Genomic DNA, 17,755 nt, shown 5'->3' on the forward strand with positions numbered 1-17,755 from the left:
TCGTACAGCGAGACATTGTGTTCTTTCGTTCTCATATGTACTCAGAGCATCCGACACACACCTGTAGAGAAGCTGGTTTTGGATTTCAGACCACTTGATTGCAGGTTTTGCAGATCGTTGACATGGTTGTAAAGGTTGCACTGGTCAGACTGTTGTGTAAAGGGCTTGTGGGAACCTGTTTAACTGCAGAAGCATTGTCCTGCACCTTACTTAATGCACATTCCCGGCTTCTCTGATGATTAGTTTCTTGTTAAACTGCACATGATACTGCGATTCCCAGGGAATGCATAAACTGATCAAATGCATGCATGCATAAATGCTCATAAATGCATAAATGTATGCATGCACCATTATCATTAACTAAAACTACACTTTTAAGTTCTTTGAATTGGAATTGAATTTAAACATATTTACGGTACTCTTTGATGTTTTGCTTTATTTTCTCCTCTCTTCATGTGTACAGTGAACTGAATTTAACTAATTGTTTTCTTTGGTTGTGTTATTTGTCCTCTTCTTCAGGTGATTGAGCGAGCGGAGAATTTGGGATCAGCATTTCTACACAAAGGACATTCGAAAAACGGAGACCCCTACGTCGGCATTTTCTCTCAGAACAGGCCAGAGGTCAGAGCTAGGAGATATGTGATTTATTACCCATTTGTGCCCTGAAAAAAAAAAAAAATGGTTGTTGGTTTAACTTTAAAAAATGAAGAAACCTGGATGCCTGCTTGAACCACCCCAAAAATTGAGTTAATAGTAATACAAAGAAAGAGATTAGTATAATCAACTGAATCTCAAAATATTATGTTTTCTGAACAACATAAGTGAATTTCAGCTGATTTGATAAAAGAAAAAAAGTTGATAAATTATTTTATATAGTGTGTTTAGATTTTGACCAGATTTAAATCAATGATGTAATGCATCTTAAATTCTAAAAACATATTTAAAGGTCAATTGTGTCATTTTTTTCCCATATCAAGTAGCATGAGTTTTCGAGTCTTTGTCTGACCAATGGCAGAACGAAGTAAAAAAAAAACCTGATTTAAAAATGTATTATTTATTGAACTATTAATACGTATTAACTTATTTTTATTTTTTATTTATTTTTTTAATAATTTATAATTATGATTAAATATTGTTTATTTATATATATTTATATATATTAATCATATTTAATCATATAATTAATAATATGTAATAGGGCTGGGTAAAAAATATAAATTTCTTGATTTTAATCGATTCTCATTTTTACGAACCGATATTGATTCTTAAATCCCAAGATTCGATTAGTCTAGTCTGTTTTCAGTTGATGAATGAGCAGAATATGCAGCGCCTCCCATCCAATAAATCGCAATAATCTTTGCACTTTGTTACTTTTGATACAAAGCAAAGTCTCAGATTTCAAATGACGTCCATCTTATTATGAGATTCAAAAAATAAATACCGTTTTGGCGCTGTTTAATGTGGCGTGACGGATCGCTTTAGCGCCTCAGTTAAAAAGAAACATGTGATCATCCTCTCCTCCGCTTTAATACCAGTTACAGCGCAATGAACATGCATGAACATCTGAAGGTATGTTAAAATATACAGTACAACTTACTGAAATCCGTATCATGTCTCGTGTAATCGCTCAATCGGTGCTTCAACCTCGGAAAGACGTCAATAAAACAGCTAAATAAAACATATTTACTTCAGAAAAACATATTCAGTGACCATAAACTCATTAGTCAGCTAGAAAAGTGCTCTAGAAAGCAGCATTCTGATAAATATAGCTATGCACCGTTACATATTCATTATAATGTTCTTCAATATTTAATGCGTGTTTGAATAAATCAGTTATGACAGCTGCGATTTAAATGTTTATATTTCAAAAAAACTAATTGGAGTAGAAATATGATTATGTAATTCTAAACTTTATTTATAATAAAAACATCATTGAGTGTAATTTAAGTGTTTGTGTATAAATAAGTTAATTTAACCTTCAATATTATTATAGTAGTACCAGCTGACTTACATGTGTAGTTTACAGCATTAGTTGAGAGATTTTTTTTCCTCTAGAAAATGTTCTAGAAATACTACATCCAAAATAATCAATATCGAATCGAATCAAAATCATAATCAAAAGCATGTGAATAGGAATCGAATTGTGAAAATTGTGTCAATACCCAGCCCTAATATTTAATACATTTTTAAATTTTATTTTAAATAATTTATTTTGATTATATATATGACTATTAATAATAATAATTATTAATATATTAATAAATGTATTATTTATTTGTAAATAATTTATTTTTTATTTTTATTTTATATATATGATTATTATTAATAATAATTAATAAAATATATTATTACTAATAATTAATAAATATTGGAATTTTTAACTTATTTTTAAATCATAAAAAAAAAATATATATATATATATATATATATATATATATATATATAATTTTATTATTATTTATAATAATACATATTTTTATTTTTTTTTATTTTGTATTCTTTTCATTAATTAATTATTCCGTTTGGCGGTGCTAATGGTGCAAATATATAATCTTTCATTTCAGTTTAAATTGAAATTAAAATATTAAAAATATTTTTAAAAATATTAAAAACTGAGTTTCTGCGTTATTTGGGATTCTGCATTTGTGACCGGCAGATTGCACTGAAATCATCTGTGTTTTCTTTCCTTCGACACTCTTCACATGGATTGTACCGTTCATCATCTGCCTTGAGAGATTGTGAATATTTTGTGGCTAATGTCAGAAATCTTTCCCCAGTGGACGATTTCAGAGCTGGCCTGCTACACATACTCTCTCGTATCAGTTCCTCTGTACGACACCTTGGGCACAGAAGCGATAGGCTACATCCTCGACAAAAGTACGTCAATTTCTCATGCATTTTTATCCTGAAATGGAGTAATTAAATTTTGATTTGTATGCATGCAGATACATGTGTCGCACAGGGTGTCCCTGTTGTCTTTTCAGTGGTGTTTGATAGGATCATTATTAGGCTCCTGACATCAAGCGTTTGTCTGTTTTGCTTCATGTATTTGTGTGTGCTTTGCAGCCTGTATCTCTACAGTCGTATGTGATGTAGCTGAGAAGGCCAAGCTGCTGATGGACTGCGTTTCCGGCACACAGCACTCGCTCAAAACCCTGATCCTCATGGAAGAATTCGACGCTGATTTGGTGAGCCGAGGACAGCGGTGCGGCATCGACATCATCAGTCTGAAAGACGCAGAGGTGAATAAACCGCAAACTGTCTGCTCAAATCTTTACATAACCCCACTGAGTCAGATCGATGCGTGTGTTTGCGTCTGCTGGTATTTGTTTGTCTTGCCGTGACCCCGGGACGGATCAGCTGTGGTAACTGGGTGACCTGCAGTACGGATTGTTTGCCCTCAGAACGCTGTGACACTTAAACTGCTATTTATAGAAATTCCTTGAAATGGCGTAACTTACTTAAAAAAAAGTACAACAGATATGTTTCCATCTATCTATTTTTATTCAAATTTTGGGATCTTGCATACAAAAATGTCAATATGCACATACATTCTAAAAATGTGCATAAAACACGAATGCGCTTAATTGAGGCACATCATTTTAGTTAATTCGATAAGAACGTGCATGAACTATGATGGAAGCAGAAGTCCTGAGACACAATTCAGAAAAAAAGAGCCACAGTTTCTTCCATGATTGCAGCAACTTCCATTTTTATTACTGCTTTTTTGTGCAAATTTCACAGGAAGTGGCAATTTTGTTCGCTTGAACACATGGGATGGAAACACTGCTTTATTCACAGATGTTTTATGTGATATTCCAATTTTGTGCCCAAGTTAAATTTGCAACTTTGGATGGAAACACAAATGTTTGATGGATTTGATGATGGACAACATTTGCATATACTTCAAAGGAATACCATGTCCAAAAATCCATGGTATTGCTATGATGATGTCCAAAAACATATGCTAATATCACTTATTTTTATTAATTAATTAATTTATTTTTGGGTTACTTGGTTTCAGGACTATTTTGATGCATTGTTGCATTTTTAATGAATGTTTTAATTTTTTCGGCGACTGAGAATCCAAAGACTGTTAGTGAGTTTTTGAAATGAGCGCATGCGTAAGAACAACCCCCTCCTTCACAGCTCACTTCAAAGGAACGCCTCCCAAAACTTGTGCACGAGTATTGGAACACGAGTGTTTACCACCGGCATTCGCTGTGTCGTGTTAGTGGATTCATTATGTCGGACTCACCGCAGGTAACTCATAATCTGCAGTTGTTACTCCTGTCTCCTGACAAAAACATTGCATGCGGCGCCTGTGGAGTGTGGAAAGTTACTGGAGCGCGCAGCCGCGCTCGTCTCTCACAAGGAATGTCACGGCAGTGATTGACAAGCCAGAGGGCCAATCGTTTAAGCGATGATCGCGTAAACGATTGGCTGATGTTTTTAAAGCCCTACCTCGTGCACAGATGATGTATATTAATATTATTCCTTTCAGTGCACCTAATGAATAGTCTTTTATCAGTTAGTAAAGACAGTTTCAAGCAGGGGTCGTAGGTTTAGGGGGGGACGCTAGGTACTAGTCCCTATCAATATTTTGAGATGACAAATTTGTCCCCACCAATATTTAGCAAGCTCATTTGAATTGCTATTTGGATCTTTGCACTGCTATTTGGATCGATTCTAATGGCCAGGACGACGACAGTACAAGAAACGCCGTAATTTGATTGGCGGCGGGGTATCTGACAGGCTACACGCGCGAGCCGGGACTACTTTTGTGCTTGCACTAGCAGCGAGCGGGTCCGTGTGCGTGTGTGTGTGTGCGTGCGCGCGCGCATGTTGACGACGCCGACGGTAAGTTACCAGGGCTGTCTCTCTGCCACATACAAAGGCCAGAGTAAAAACATTTTAATATTCCGTTTTTTTGCCCCTTTTTGTACTTTGTAGATGCCACCCAAGAACTCAGAGTGTAAGTAGGTAAAATAACTAGCTAGCCACACAAATAAACCAGCAGTAGTGACTGACCAGGCTTTCAAATGCAGATTCTACTGTGGAAAATAGTATTAACTGGTGATAGTATGTGTTACCCAGGATGATAGAATGCTACGTTAGCAAGTAACTGAATGTCAATTAGCCTGTACCTTAACTTAGAATCTTGCAGTCAACGTAAACGGTGGATCTGAGACATTTTTCGTTTCCTACATTCTGTTTATGTAATGTATTTGTGAGTGTAGCCTACCCTACATGCAGAGAAATAAAAGGGAAACCACCCACAGTTTAATGAAGAACTGACATTGCTAGACACATGTGCTGGAAAAACGTGTTGGCAATGTTAAAAAGGCAAAAGTTAACACTGTTGGTTATTCAAATATAATGAATCATTATTTAATTGATAATATCCAATAACACTATCTGGTAGGAGGGTTAAACTTGCTAGCCATACAAAATGAATTAACCATTTTGTATGCAGGAAAGACAGCAAATGTCTAAAATACTAATGTATATAATAATTTCTTTTAATAAAACATTTGGTTGTGCAGCATTACACAGTCTCAGGTTTTTATTTTTATTTTTTGAGAGTGCATTTTTGAAATTATACAGTTATACTAGCTCTTTAGGGACAGTATACAGGATGGTATATCGGGGTCAGGAATCCTGACTCAGGATACAATATAATGAGATGAAGTAGATTCACTTCTGTAATGTGATATTCTGTATTGCCAACAGTCTGAAATAAAAAAGGAAATCACCATTAAATCACTGGTATCTTACAACAAAAGAATTCCGGGGAGGTGTCCCCACCAAAGCTGAGACCAAACCTACGCCCATGGTTTCAAGTAATATTGCAAAAATGTATCAAACAAAACATCCTCTTTAGCACCTTTAAGCAATTAGCCATGATTACATGGCAGAACGTTTGACATCAGTTTGATATTTGTTCAGCTTTTTCCATTTTCCGTTCTGTTCGCCCATGGGCGTGCTGGTCTGAAAACGAGGTGTGTTCATCCGCCATGGTGCAAGCGCAACTGGCTTTTTAAAGGGAATGGGAGATGAGACTCTGATTGGTTTATTTCACGTTACACCCAAAACACACCCATTACTCATTAAGAGAACTGGGACAACCTCTTTGGACCATGCATCTGGCACATCGACCGTTTTTCCCGTTGTTAAACTAGCAAAAGTGGATTCAGATACGCCCTAAGCGCACTTGGGCCGTGAGCCTCAGACCATAGCCTTGTCCAAATACCGACACTTGTGGTCTTTGCACTTGACCACTTGTCTACTTACATGACGTATTTCCTGTATTTGGTATTTTTTGACACACTTACAGCCTTGCAAACAATGCAAGCGTTTACAGCTTCTTTTTTTTAATTATTATTTTTCAATACTGCATTTTAAAATACACTTCTAAATGTCTGTGAATAACTAATAAGACACTATTTTAAAATTGTGGTGCTTCTTTAAGTGATAAAAAGTAGTTGCAAATGTTGTACAAAATACACACAGCCCACTCATCTTTGCATCAATAAAATGCACGACACTTTATATTTTACTACCAAATTATATGTATTATATATTTAATTTAACATACAGTCGTATGTTTTCCTTGACATCTCGCGATTTCGGGGCATGTGAGTTCATGAACATAATGCATGATGGGATACGCTTAGCCTCGAATACTGCTCAGAAGTGATATTCAAGGTAGTGTGGGTTTAGTGTGCATTAAGGGCACTGCACTTGGGCATTTTTAAGACATGGGACAGTCTTGCGCACTTACTTCCTATCATGTGCATGAACTCTCAAGTGGCCAAGACCGCAAGTGTGAGTATTTGGACAAGGCAACATGTGCTTAGATGTTAAATTAGAGCCCTGAGAGTTAAAATATTTACTTGATATTTTAAGTTAATATTTAAATAATTTAACAACATACTTGCATGTTCAAAGATCTCTGATAATGGTTAATAGTCAAAAAAATATAATAAATAATAATAAAAAAAAATACACACACACACATATGTACATTTTAATATTATTTATTTTAATTGTACATTTTTATCATTCAGTTATTAGCTTTTTATATAAACTTAAACACTCCTGCAGTGTGGGAAACCCTGATTTACACTATTGAGTTTTGATGTTCTTATGTTTTCCTGAGCGAGATGCATTAGCTGTGCTCGTGTTTGGTTGCTGTCAGTCTGTATTTCCTCAGTATTCACCGCAAACAGAAACCGCATTCACATGTGCAGTCTCTTCCTCTTTCACTGAACTTCCTCTGTCTCCTTCATTTATTTAAATAAGTTTCTCTTCCACTTATAGGATATTGGCAAGACTCATCGGCAGCGTCCTGCGGTTAGTGCTGAAGCTTCTTTTTCAGTTGTCAGTGTATATTGCTTTTTCTTTTTCTGTACTTCTCTATATTAATGAATCCCCTGTATACTGTATTTGCAGCCGCCTCAGCCTGATGATATGGCTATTATTTGTTTTACAAGTGGAACCACAGGTATGATGATGTTTGCATCATGTTTTTGTTTGTTTGTTTGTTACTTGATTCTGATTAGCCAGTTGTGGGATTTGGATGATTTTATAAGCTGAACTATATAATTAACTTTTGTCCTGTTGCCCCGGTTCTCATAGGAAACCCTAAAGGTGCGATGCTTAGCCACAAGAACATAGTGTCAAACCTTTCTGCCTTCATCCAAGTCACAAAGGTACTGTAAATACAGGCTCATAAAACAGCCCTGTAATCACAAAACCTGACATGCATTTGTCAAGCAAACAGTCGTAAAATTTTCTATCTTTTTAAAAACCCAAAAATTTTGACCAAAAAAGTTTTATTTATTTATTTATTTATATATAAATAAATGCATTTATTTATGACATAAAATAAATGTTAACTGAAAATTAAATAAAATATAGTTTAGTAAATGTAGTAAATTTTATAAATGTAGTTTAAGTACTAAAACAACTAAAAATAAAAATTTATAAAAGCTATAGGCATTTAAAAAACTTTAAAATGAAAAGAAAAATTACTTTAACTTTAAAATTAAAATGAAAAAATGTGCAAATAAATTCAAAATATTAAACAAATATTATTATATTATATTATATTATATTATATTATATTATATTATATTATATTATATTATATTATATTTTGCATTGTTTTCATGACAGTTGACCCACCCTAACCCACATTTCATGCCCACTTCTCATTGTAAATAATACTATGTTATTTACAATGCGTATTTTTTTAACTAAGTTTTTAATTTTATTATTTAATAATTTATTTTTCAATTAAATGTAATCATTTATTTGCAAGAACCAAGAAATTATCCTCCATGGACGATCATTTCTTGGTTTTTGCAAATAAATGAATGACTAGACCTGTCATATGTCACTGTTTCAGAATATTTAGGATAAAAGCATCAGCTGGTCGGCTTGTTCACGGTTGTTTTCACTTCTGTCTTCCAGTCCGCTTGCCCCATGAGCCCTCAGGACTCGCACATCTCCTACCTGCCCCTGGCGCACATGTTTGAGAGAGTCGTACAGGTATTTCTTCAATACATGCTTTATTTAGGATTTATAAAAGGGTGCATTGCTTGTGACACAGTGCTGTTTCCACAGGGTACGATTCTGTTGCACGGCGGACGGATCGGATTCTTTCAGGGTGACATCCGTATTTTGATGGATGACCTCACGACCTTGAAGCCCACCATATTCCCTGTGGTTCCTCGTCTGCTGAACCGTATGTTTGACAAGGTGGGCATACAGGTGCAGTCTTCATGTGTGTGACCTGGAGGAGCCTGTGATCCTGCGAGTGATCAGAGAGACTAGATTAAACTTGCTGCAGGAAACATTTTGACATATTTATTGCGATTTCCATATTTTATTGCCAGAAGTATGACCCACGTGTTTTCAAACACATTTAAAATGCATGTTTCAGCAAACTCTCGCAACACACCCCCTCCCTACTGTTTTCCGCCAAACTCTATAGTTTAACATTTGAAGGCAAAGAAATTATTATTTATAATTAAGTTATTGTTGTTCTGTAAAATGTAATGTATTATTATTATTATTATTATTATTATTATTAAATGTTATTTTTTTATTTTCACAGTACAATAGTATTATTGCAATAGTAATACATTTATTTATTGATTTGTTTAATTTTTAGAATTAAAATAAAAATGATAAAATAGAAATATTATTTTAAATAATTAGAATTATTATTATTTATATACTATTTATATATAGAATATATATACCTATTTTTATATATGATTTATATATATATGATTTTTATAATTATTAATATTATATATTATTTAATACTCATTTTTATTTTACAGTACATTAGTATTATTACAATAATAATATATTTATTTATTGATTTGCTTAATTTTATAATTATAAAAAATATAAAATTATTATAAAATATAGATTATTATTATGATTAAATACTCATATTTATTTTACAGTAAAATTATATTATTACAATAGCAATATATTTCTTTATTAATTTGTTTAATTTTAATATATTGAATAATTATATAATAATAATGATTTATTATTGTAATTATTTGATATTATTCAAATTAAAATAATAATAAAATATAGATTATTATTATGATCAAATACTCATTGCAGTAGTATTATTACAACAGTTATATATTTCTTTGATTTAATTTTCTATAATTAAAATAAGTACATAAAAATGTTATATTGAATAATAATAAAAATAATAATTACTACTATTAAATACTCATTTATTATTTTACAGTGCATGGTATTATTAAAATAGTAATATTTCTTTATTAATTTGTTTACTTATTATAATTAAAATAACCCAAAAAAATATTATTTATTATTATTAGTAGTAGTAGTAGTAGTAGTATTGCAAAGTAATTTTTTTGTCTTTAGCGAGTAAGATGCCTGAGTAAAACATGTCCTAACTGTTCCCAGCAACTCACTGTAGGATCTGTGATCTTTCACCTCATCCATGTGTTAGATTGTCTAGTGCAGTAGTAATGTAGTGAAACCCTCTCATAGATCTATGGACAGGCCAACAGTCCCCTGAAGAGACGCATACTGGAGTTTGCCTTCAAGAGGAAAGAGGCCGAGATGTTGAGTGGAATCATGAGGAGGGACAGTATATGGGACAAGATCATCTTCAAGAAAGTCCAGGTGATTATTGACCCGCCTGCTGCATCAAATCTATAATTAGAGACACTGTTTTTGTGAAATGTCTGTATGTTCAGTGTAGTGATTGGTCTGTGCTGCCCCCTGTAGGCCAGTGTCGGCGGTTGCGTGCGATTGATGGTGACTGGAGCCGCACCTGTTTCAGCACCTGTTCTCACCTTCCTGCGCGCTGCGTTGGGCTGCCAGGTGCAGTTTTAACTCTTAAACGCATGCATTTACACTCATTTTACAACATTTTTGTGAAGTAAATGTTCTCCTTGCAGTTTTATGAAGGATACGGACAGACTGAATGCACCGCCGGCAGCACAACTACACTACCAGGAGACTGGATTGCAGGTAACACAATCACACACACACACACACACACACACACACATTAATGCATGTGCTCTCACACACTTGCATGTTTATGTTGACTGATTCATGGTGTCGTTGCAGGTCATGTTGGAGCTCCTCTGCCCTGTAATGATATCAAACTGGTGGATGTGGCCGAGATGAACTATTTTGCCGCTAACGGCGAGGGAGAGGTGTGTGTGTGTGTGTGTGTCAGTGTTATCATTAATATGCTATTATAGGTTTTGTTCATATTTAGGGCCTGAGCACCAATGGTGTGAGAACATTATTGAAATTGCTCCGTTTCTTCTTCTTCTTCTCCATGAATTGCATTTTTGAGGGCCTAAACATACTTGAAAACTCATTGCACACGTGTCAGAACTGGTCAAAAGTTTCAGAATTAGGTGTGGCAAAATGGCTTGATAGCGCCACCTACCAAATTTTAACGAAGTGCCCCTCCCGGTATGTTTTACGTATGTGTATGAAATTCTGAACACACACGTAATGTCCCAATACCTACAAAAAAGTCTCTTGGAGCAAAGTCCTAAATACAACAGGAAGACAGTGATTTTGAATTTTCTCTGCGGTATTTTTTTTTGTTTTTTTGTGCTGTTTTGCCATTTTCAGGCCTTGTTCTTTAACAAGCTCCTCCTACAGTTTTAATTTAAATTTTAAATTTCAATTTTATATTTTCTGTTCTCACTTTCTTTTTCAAGTTTTAATAATTTTGCTGTTTTTGTCCTTTTTTATTAGTTTTTTATACCTCATTTTTATTTTTAGCTTATTTCGTTTTAGTATTTACTTCAATTTAAAGTGCCCCTATTATGCTTCTTTTTCTTTTTTTTTTGGATATTTCCTTTCATACAGTGTGTAATAAAGCTGTTGAATGTGAATGTAAAAGGTCTGCAAAATTTCAAAGTGCAGATAAATTAAGTTTTTGTCTCCTAAAAGAAAGAAGTGATTCTGAACTGCCTGAAACGAGTCGTCAGTAATTTCAGTCTCACTTCCTGCTGAACCTACGTAGGTTTGTAACTAATTTGCATAATACCAGCCTATGGTCTTCATTGGCTGCTGGTGACATCTCCTTTGCCCCGCCCTCAATCACTGTAGTTGAATCTGAGACTGGAAGAGTTTGGTTCGTGTCGTTCATGTCAAGAAGACGCTGTTTTGTGCTGCCAAAGTAAATCCACTTTGATGAGATTGATACGGTAAAACTGACGCCATCCTAACTGTTCGTATCGAGAGCTGAGGAAGAGCTGAGATTCAGATATGCTAATGAGTGTTTGGTTTCTGACCAATCAGAGCAGAGCAGCTCTCAGAAAGGCGGGGTTTAGAGAGACCGAATCTTCGAAAGAACCGTTTCAGACACTGAGAGAAAAGAGCTGATGCTGTAATGGATATTATGAGAAAATTAAAGTGTTTTTGACCTTGGATGAATGTAAACCTGTTGTAGGAGACTCAAAACAACATTAGGAGCTTTAAAATAGCATAATAGGGGCACTTTAAACTAAATAACTATAATAACCCTGGTGTGTGTGTGTTTTTGCATGTGTTCTTTCATACATCTGACAGGTTCTTTTGTTGTTTTCTGGCAGGTGTGTGTGAGGGGTCCTAATGTTTTTAAGGGATATTTGAAAGACCCGGAGAAGACAAAGGAAGCTCTTGATGAAGGAGGTTGGGTTCACACGGGAGACATCGGCCGGTGGCTTCCGGTGAGACATGTTTAATAGATGACCTTCATTATGTGTTTACAAGCACATTTTATTCTGATTTGGAAAATGAAGAATTTCGATCCAGTATTTTGTTGCATTATATTAATAATAATAAAACATGATGCAGCTAATAAAATGACTTACTTGTAGAATATACAGTACCGTACAAACGTTTGGGGTCAATAAGAATTTTCTAATGTTTTTGAAAGAAGTCTCTTCTGCTCACCAAGGCTGCATTTATTTGATGAAAAATACAGTAAAAACAGTAATATTGTGAAAAATTATTACAATTTAAAACAGCTGTTTTCTATGTGAATATATAGTAAAGTGTAATTTATTTATGTGATCAAAGCTGAATTTTCAGCATCATTACTCCAGTCTTCAGTGTCACATGATCCTTCAGAAATCATTCTGATATGATGATTTGCAACTCGAGAAACATTTCTGATTATTATCAATGTTGAAAACAGTTGTGCTGCTTCAGATTTCTATGAAAATCTATTTTTTTAGCATTCTTTGATGAATAGGAAGTTCAAAAGAACATGATTTATTTGAAATAGAATCTTTTGTAACATTATAAATGTCTTTACTGTCACTTTTGATCAATTTAATGCTTCCTTGCTGAATAAAACAATTAATTGCTTTGAAAAAAATCTTTCGGACCCCAAATTCTGTTTAAAATAAGACACCCACTTCACAAAAAAACAAAAATACCCAATCATTTTCGATGACTGGTACTACTAATGTTCTAAAATAGTGTATAATGAATGCTGATATTTGCCAAATAACGTTTTAGCTACTGTTCCTTTTAGCAGAACAGGCCAAATTCAGTTTATATTGTATGACGACAGAAAGTCAACACAGTCAAACAAGCTGCCATTTCTATTGCAGAATGGCACTCTGAAGATCGTGGACCGTAAGAAGCACATTTTTAAGCTGGCTCAGGGAGAATACATCGCTCCAGAGAAGATCGAGAACATCTACATCAGGAGTGAAGCTGTGTCGCAGGCCTTCGTACATGGAGACAGTCTGCAGGTGAGGAGAGAGACGATAACGCTCAGATGGAGGCATGATAGTGAAATGAGTGTTTATTATTCATTGCTCTCCCCTCTCGCTCTCTCCAGGCCTGTCTGGTGGCCATCCTTGTGCCTGATCCAGACTATCTGCCCGGCTGGGCCAAGAAGAGAGGCATAGAGGGCTCATATGAAGAACTGTGCAAAAACAAGGTAGTAAACGGACAGATCTCGCACATGTGACCGTTTGCATTTTGTTTGCTTTTCAGAAAGTTGCATGCATTGGTATATTTGGGTACTGAAAAAATTAGAGTATCTAATTTCTCCATAAACTGTTAATAAATAAATAAATAAATGTATTTCTTATGTTTTCAGGAGGTAAAGAAAGCTATTCTGGAGGACATTGTGAAATTGGGTAAAGAAAGTGGCCTGAAGTCTTTTGAACAGGTGAGTTTCGTCTTGAAGTGTATAAAGTTTGGAATAATTAAGATTTTTTTATGTTTGAAAGAGTCTCTTCTGCTCACCAAGGCTGCATTTATTTGATGAAAAATACAATAAAACAGTAAAATATTTTTACAATTTAAAATAACTGTTTTCAATGCGAATATATAGTAAAGTGTAATTTATTCCTGTGATGCAAAGCTGAATTTTCAGCATCATTACTCCAGTCTTCAGTGTCACATGATCCTTCAGAAATCATTCTAATGTTGATTTGCTGCACAAGAGTGTTACATTTTTTTTAATACATTTTTTGGATTCTTTGATGAATAGAAAGTTCTAAAGAACATCATTTATTTGAAATAGAATCTTTTGTAACATTATAAATCTTTAGACTGAGCAGTCATGAGTCAGAAGTTTAAAGGAATCCATTGGAGTTCATTCTGATAATTCTCATATTATATGTTCTTATAAATTTCATATAATAATATATTCAAATAAAATTTCCTCCTAGACGTTGATAAAAAATATATATATTCTTGCATCACACTGGTTTATGCCGCAGCTCTTGTGACATTTTAAATTTCATAGAATTTCTCAATGTTTTAATTAATAAAAAGAGGGTAAAAGAAGTAGTAGCATGGTAAAAACATGGTAACATTCAAAACTTTTTAAAAATGTTGTGCATTTGCTCCTTAATGAAAAGTTACTGATCAAATACAATATGGTTTTAGTTGAAAAATACTAAGTTATGACTGTTTTATAAGCTTATATATTCCACTGGGTCCAAACAGACACAGTGCATAATGCCAATGCATAATTAATTACCTCAAACCTTTAAATTGTAATGTATCACAGTTTACACAATAATATGAAGCAGCACAACAGTTTTCAACTGATAATCATCAGAAATGAGCAGCAAATCAGATATTAGAATGATTTCTGAAGGATCATGTGACACTGAAGACTGGAGTAATGATGCTGAAAATTCAGCTTTGATCACTGGATATAAATTACATTTTACAATATATTCACATAGAAAACAGCTGTTTTAAATTGTAATAATATTTCACATTTTTACTGTATTTTTTGTCAAATAAATGTAGCCTTGGAGAGCAGAAGAGACTTCTTAAATATATTATTCTTTAATATTTCAAACTTTTGACTGCCATTGTATAAATCAATGATGTAATAAATGATGAATGTTTTTCCGTCATCTTCACTTTCAGGTGAAGGACATTGCTCTACACACTGAGATGTTCTCCATCCAAAATGGCCTCCTGACGCCCACCCTTAAAGCCAAACGTGCCGATCTCAGGAACTACTTCAGGAATCAGATCGATGAGCTTTACTCCACCATCAAAATGTAAACCAGAGGAAGTGCCTCAGATGTTTCAGAGCAACAGAGCTGATCTGGGTTTATGACTGAATAGAGCTGATCCAAGATCAGAGACTCAATGAGCTTGTTGTCATACAGCATCGGTTTTAAGTGCCCTTCAGAATAAGACGAAATACCCTCGATCAGTTCTGTTACTCAAAGACTTCAGCTTTAAACAACCCTCCTCAGGAAAACATCCCAGAATTTCACACCATCCGACTATTTTAAGAGAAAGAAAGGAGTATAAGCCTAAACAAACAACTAGTTATTGAAGACAAAAATATTCCTTCTTTAATCTGAGTGCATTTGATGTGTAGAAAAGCCAAACATGATGTCATGCTTAACAGAGCAAACCTTCATTTTTAAACGTTTGTTTCATGTAACGATCTCACATTGTGTGTGTTCGGGAAATATTTATACAGTCTCAGGGAAAAATGTGCCTTTATTAATGGACATCATCTGCATTTGAGTGTTACTGATGAGAGAGAAAACACACACATGATAACAAACAAAGCTAATAATACAATACTGTACCTCATAATCAACATGAAGAGCAAAACACTTGGTGGAAAGTGGGAACTATTTCAAGATTTTGTCTTCCAGTAGTTATTTTAATGTTCTGAAGCTTTTTCTGGACCGGAAGTGGATTAAAAAGGGTATAGTTTTTATTTATTTTAGGAGAATGACTGTAATCAGGCCTTTATTCAAGAAACACTAGCAAAGCGAATTTGTTCAGTTTAATTTTTCTATATATTTACGTATAACTTATACTATACATATTGTTCCAAAGCAGCTTTACAAAGAATAGTGCCTTACAAAATGTGTGCGCAAATGAATCATTTAGGCTACTCAAATTAGTTTTGTTTGCGTTTCATGAATAAAGCCCACTCACACCAAGAGTGATAACTATAGCGATAAAGATATAGTTATAATAATCATTTTAAATTTAAAAGAGTCTGGAAATCCAGCATGGCGGCCACATGCAAGTAGTCATCGCTAGAATCACTTTCAGAGCGATAAAAACATCGACAGCCAATCAGAATCCATCCTGCTGTGACGACAAAACTGCAGCGCGCGCTAATGATATTCTAATACAGTTGTCATTAAGGTTATCGTTCTTGGTGTGAACGTGCCTTAAGTTTAAACACAGCCAAGTATCAATCAGCTGATTAAAATGTGTACCTAATATATAAGCCATATACTGTCTAAATGTCAGCATTCAGTTTTGTTGCATAAGTGCCTATTTATGTGAAGGCTTTAATGGCAGATGATATTATGGTGTTTTCATGTGTAATATTATAAGCATGACGTGTCTCATATCATTATACAGTAGCTGTCCACATGTGTCCTTATGTTTCATTGATGGTTGCTGCTTCATGTTCATTGTAATTGTGTGTTTATTATGCACAGGTTGTTTTTATTGTTTGTTTTAATCACACTTATTATCCATTAACGTGATATTAATGTAAATTTTCCATGTAAGAGATGTACATGTTTGGAATTAAATATGATTAATGGTTAATGAACAGTTGGTTAAATCTGTTTTTTTTTTACACTAATTTGTCAAAATATAATTGTAGGTTATTTTTATTTCATGTAACGTGACTAAAACTATTTATTTACAATTTGCACTTTTTGTTCAAGCTGCAGAAAGAATCAAAACTCGTGTAGTAAATCTATTTATAGAGTCTATTATTGATTTATTATTCCTAATATGGATTGCTTAAGACTCAGACACAAACAGTGGTGTCCACAGGGGCTGTTGAATTAATAAATTGTACATTTTTAAGTATTTTTACATGAAATGTAGCAAAATAAAAGTCATAATATGTCCGTTTATCATGTTGCTGATAGGTGGAAATGTGTTTATGTGCTCATTTTAATCAATTTATAGGTTTTAATGTAAGTTATTATTGATCAAGTATGTTATTATTCCATATATAGTTATATTAAAATAATAGAAAAGGCATGCAGTTTATTTCACAGAACTTTTCAAGCAGTAATAAATACATGTACGCAGCTTTGATTAAATGCATTTGTTCATTCATTTGTTTACTATTAGTAGGCAATGCTATTATTATTGGATTTAAATACAAAATAGTAGGCCTGTACATTTTATAGAATTATATAAATATTTAAATGTCATATGCTTGTTTTCACAGACAAGGCTTTAGTTAAATTAGGACATTTAAGAAGCTTTTATAAACGAGCCTTACAGGGAAAAAACATTACTGATGTGCATCTTGAGACAAAACTATGGCACTGACATATTTTAAGATATATTTTTTTCTGTTTCTATATTTCAGTATCATATTTTTTCAGTCTCATTGTACTTTATTGGCTTGGTTGTTGTTTTTTATTATTATTAAACAACATACAGGGGATACATGAAATAGATTTTGAAACAAAATACAAAAAAGGATGTATAAACAAGCAAGCAAAAAAATTATTTAACAAATATCTAAGACAAAAAAAAATTATATATATATATATATATATATATATATATATATATATATATATATATAAAAAAAAAAAACCTTTAATTTTCAGGAAATACACAGGAGGTATTATAATGAAATCATAATTTTTTAGCAGTAGTGCAGTTTTAGCAGCTTTCTTGTTGAACGATGTTCAACAGATAGTCATAAAATAGTTTTAAATCAATACAAAAA

The 17,755-nt window shown here is 33.5% G+C and overlaps 1 protein-coding gene across 2 annotated transcripts in view; it reads left to right on the forward strand.

Annotated features, from left to right (window-relative positions):
• acsl1b (acyl-CoA synthetase long chain family member 1b) overlaps nucleotides 1–16,606 on the forward strand; it is a 28,638-nt gene extending 12,032 nt beyond the window's left edge. For both annotated transcript variants that reach the window (XM_048187960.1, XM_048187959.1), the window contains exons 5-21: nucleotides 520–621; nucleotides 2,778–2,877; nucleotides 3,067–3,242; nucleotides 7,324–7,356; nucleotides 7,456–7,507; nucleotides 7,642–7,715; nucleotides 8,479–8,556; nucleotides 8,632–8,766; nucleotides 10,057–10,191; nucleotides 10,297–10,392; nucleotides 10,470–10,542; nucleotides 10,645–10,733; nucleotides 12,135–12,251; nucleotides 13,143–13,286; nucleotides 13,376–13,477; nucleotides 13,640–13,711; nucleotides 14,932–16,606. In XM_048187960.1, coding sequence (XP_048043917.1) covers nucleotides 520–621; nucleotides 2,778–2,877; nucleotides 3,067–3,242; nucleotides 7,324–7,356; nucleotides 7,456–7,507; nucleotides 7,642–7,715; nucleotides 8,479–8,556; nucleotides 8,632–8,766; nucleotides 10,057–10,191; nucleotides 10,297–10,392; nucleotides 10,470–10,542; nucleotides 10,645–10,733; nucleotides 12,135–12,251; nucleotides 13,143–13,286; nucleotides 13,376–13,477; nucleotides 13,640–13,711; nucleotides 14,932–15,072 — 1,719 coding nt within the window. In that variant the 3' untranslated portion in view covers nucleotides 15,073–16,606. The remainder of the gene's footprint in view (nucleotides 1–519; nucleotides 622–2,777; nucleotides 2,878–3,066; nucleotides 3,243–7,323; nucleotides 7,357–7,455; nucleotides 7,508–7,641; nucleotides 7,716–8,478; nucleotides 8,557–8,631; nucleotides 8,767–10,056; nucleotides 10,192–10,296; nucleotides 10,393–10,469; nucleotides 10,543–10,644; nucleotides 10,734–12,134; nucleotides 12,252–13,142; nucleotides 13,287–13,375; nucleotides 13,478–13,639; nucleotides 13,712–14,931) is intronic.
• The last annotated feature ends 1,149 nt before the right edge of the window (nucleotides 16,607–17,755 follow it).

The sequence above is a fragment of the Megalobrama amblycephala genome, linkage group LG4, assembly GCF_018812025.1.
Source record: "Megalobrama amblycephala isolate DHTTF-2021 linkage group LG4, ASM1881202v1, whole genome shotgun sequence".
NCBI lineage: Eukaryota > Metazoa > Chordata > Actinopteri > Cypriniformes > Xenocyprididae > Megalobrama > Megalobrama amblycephala.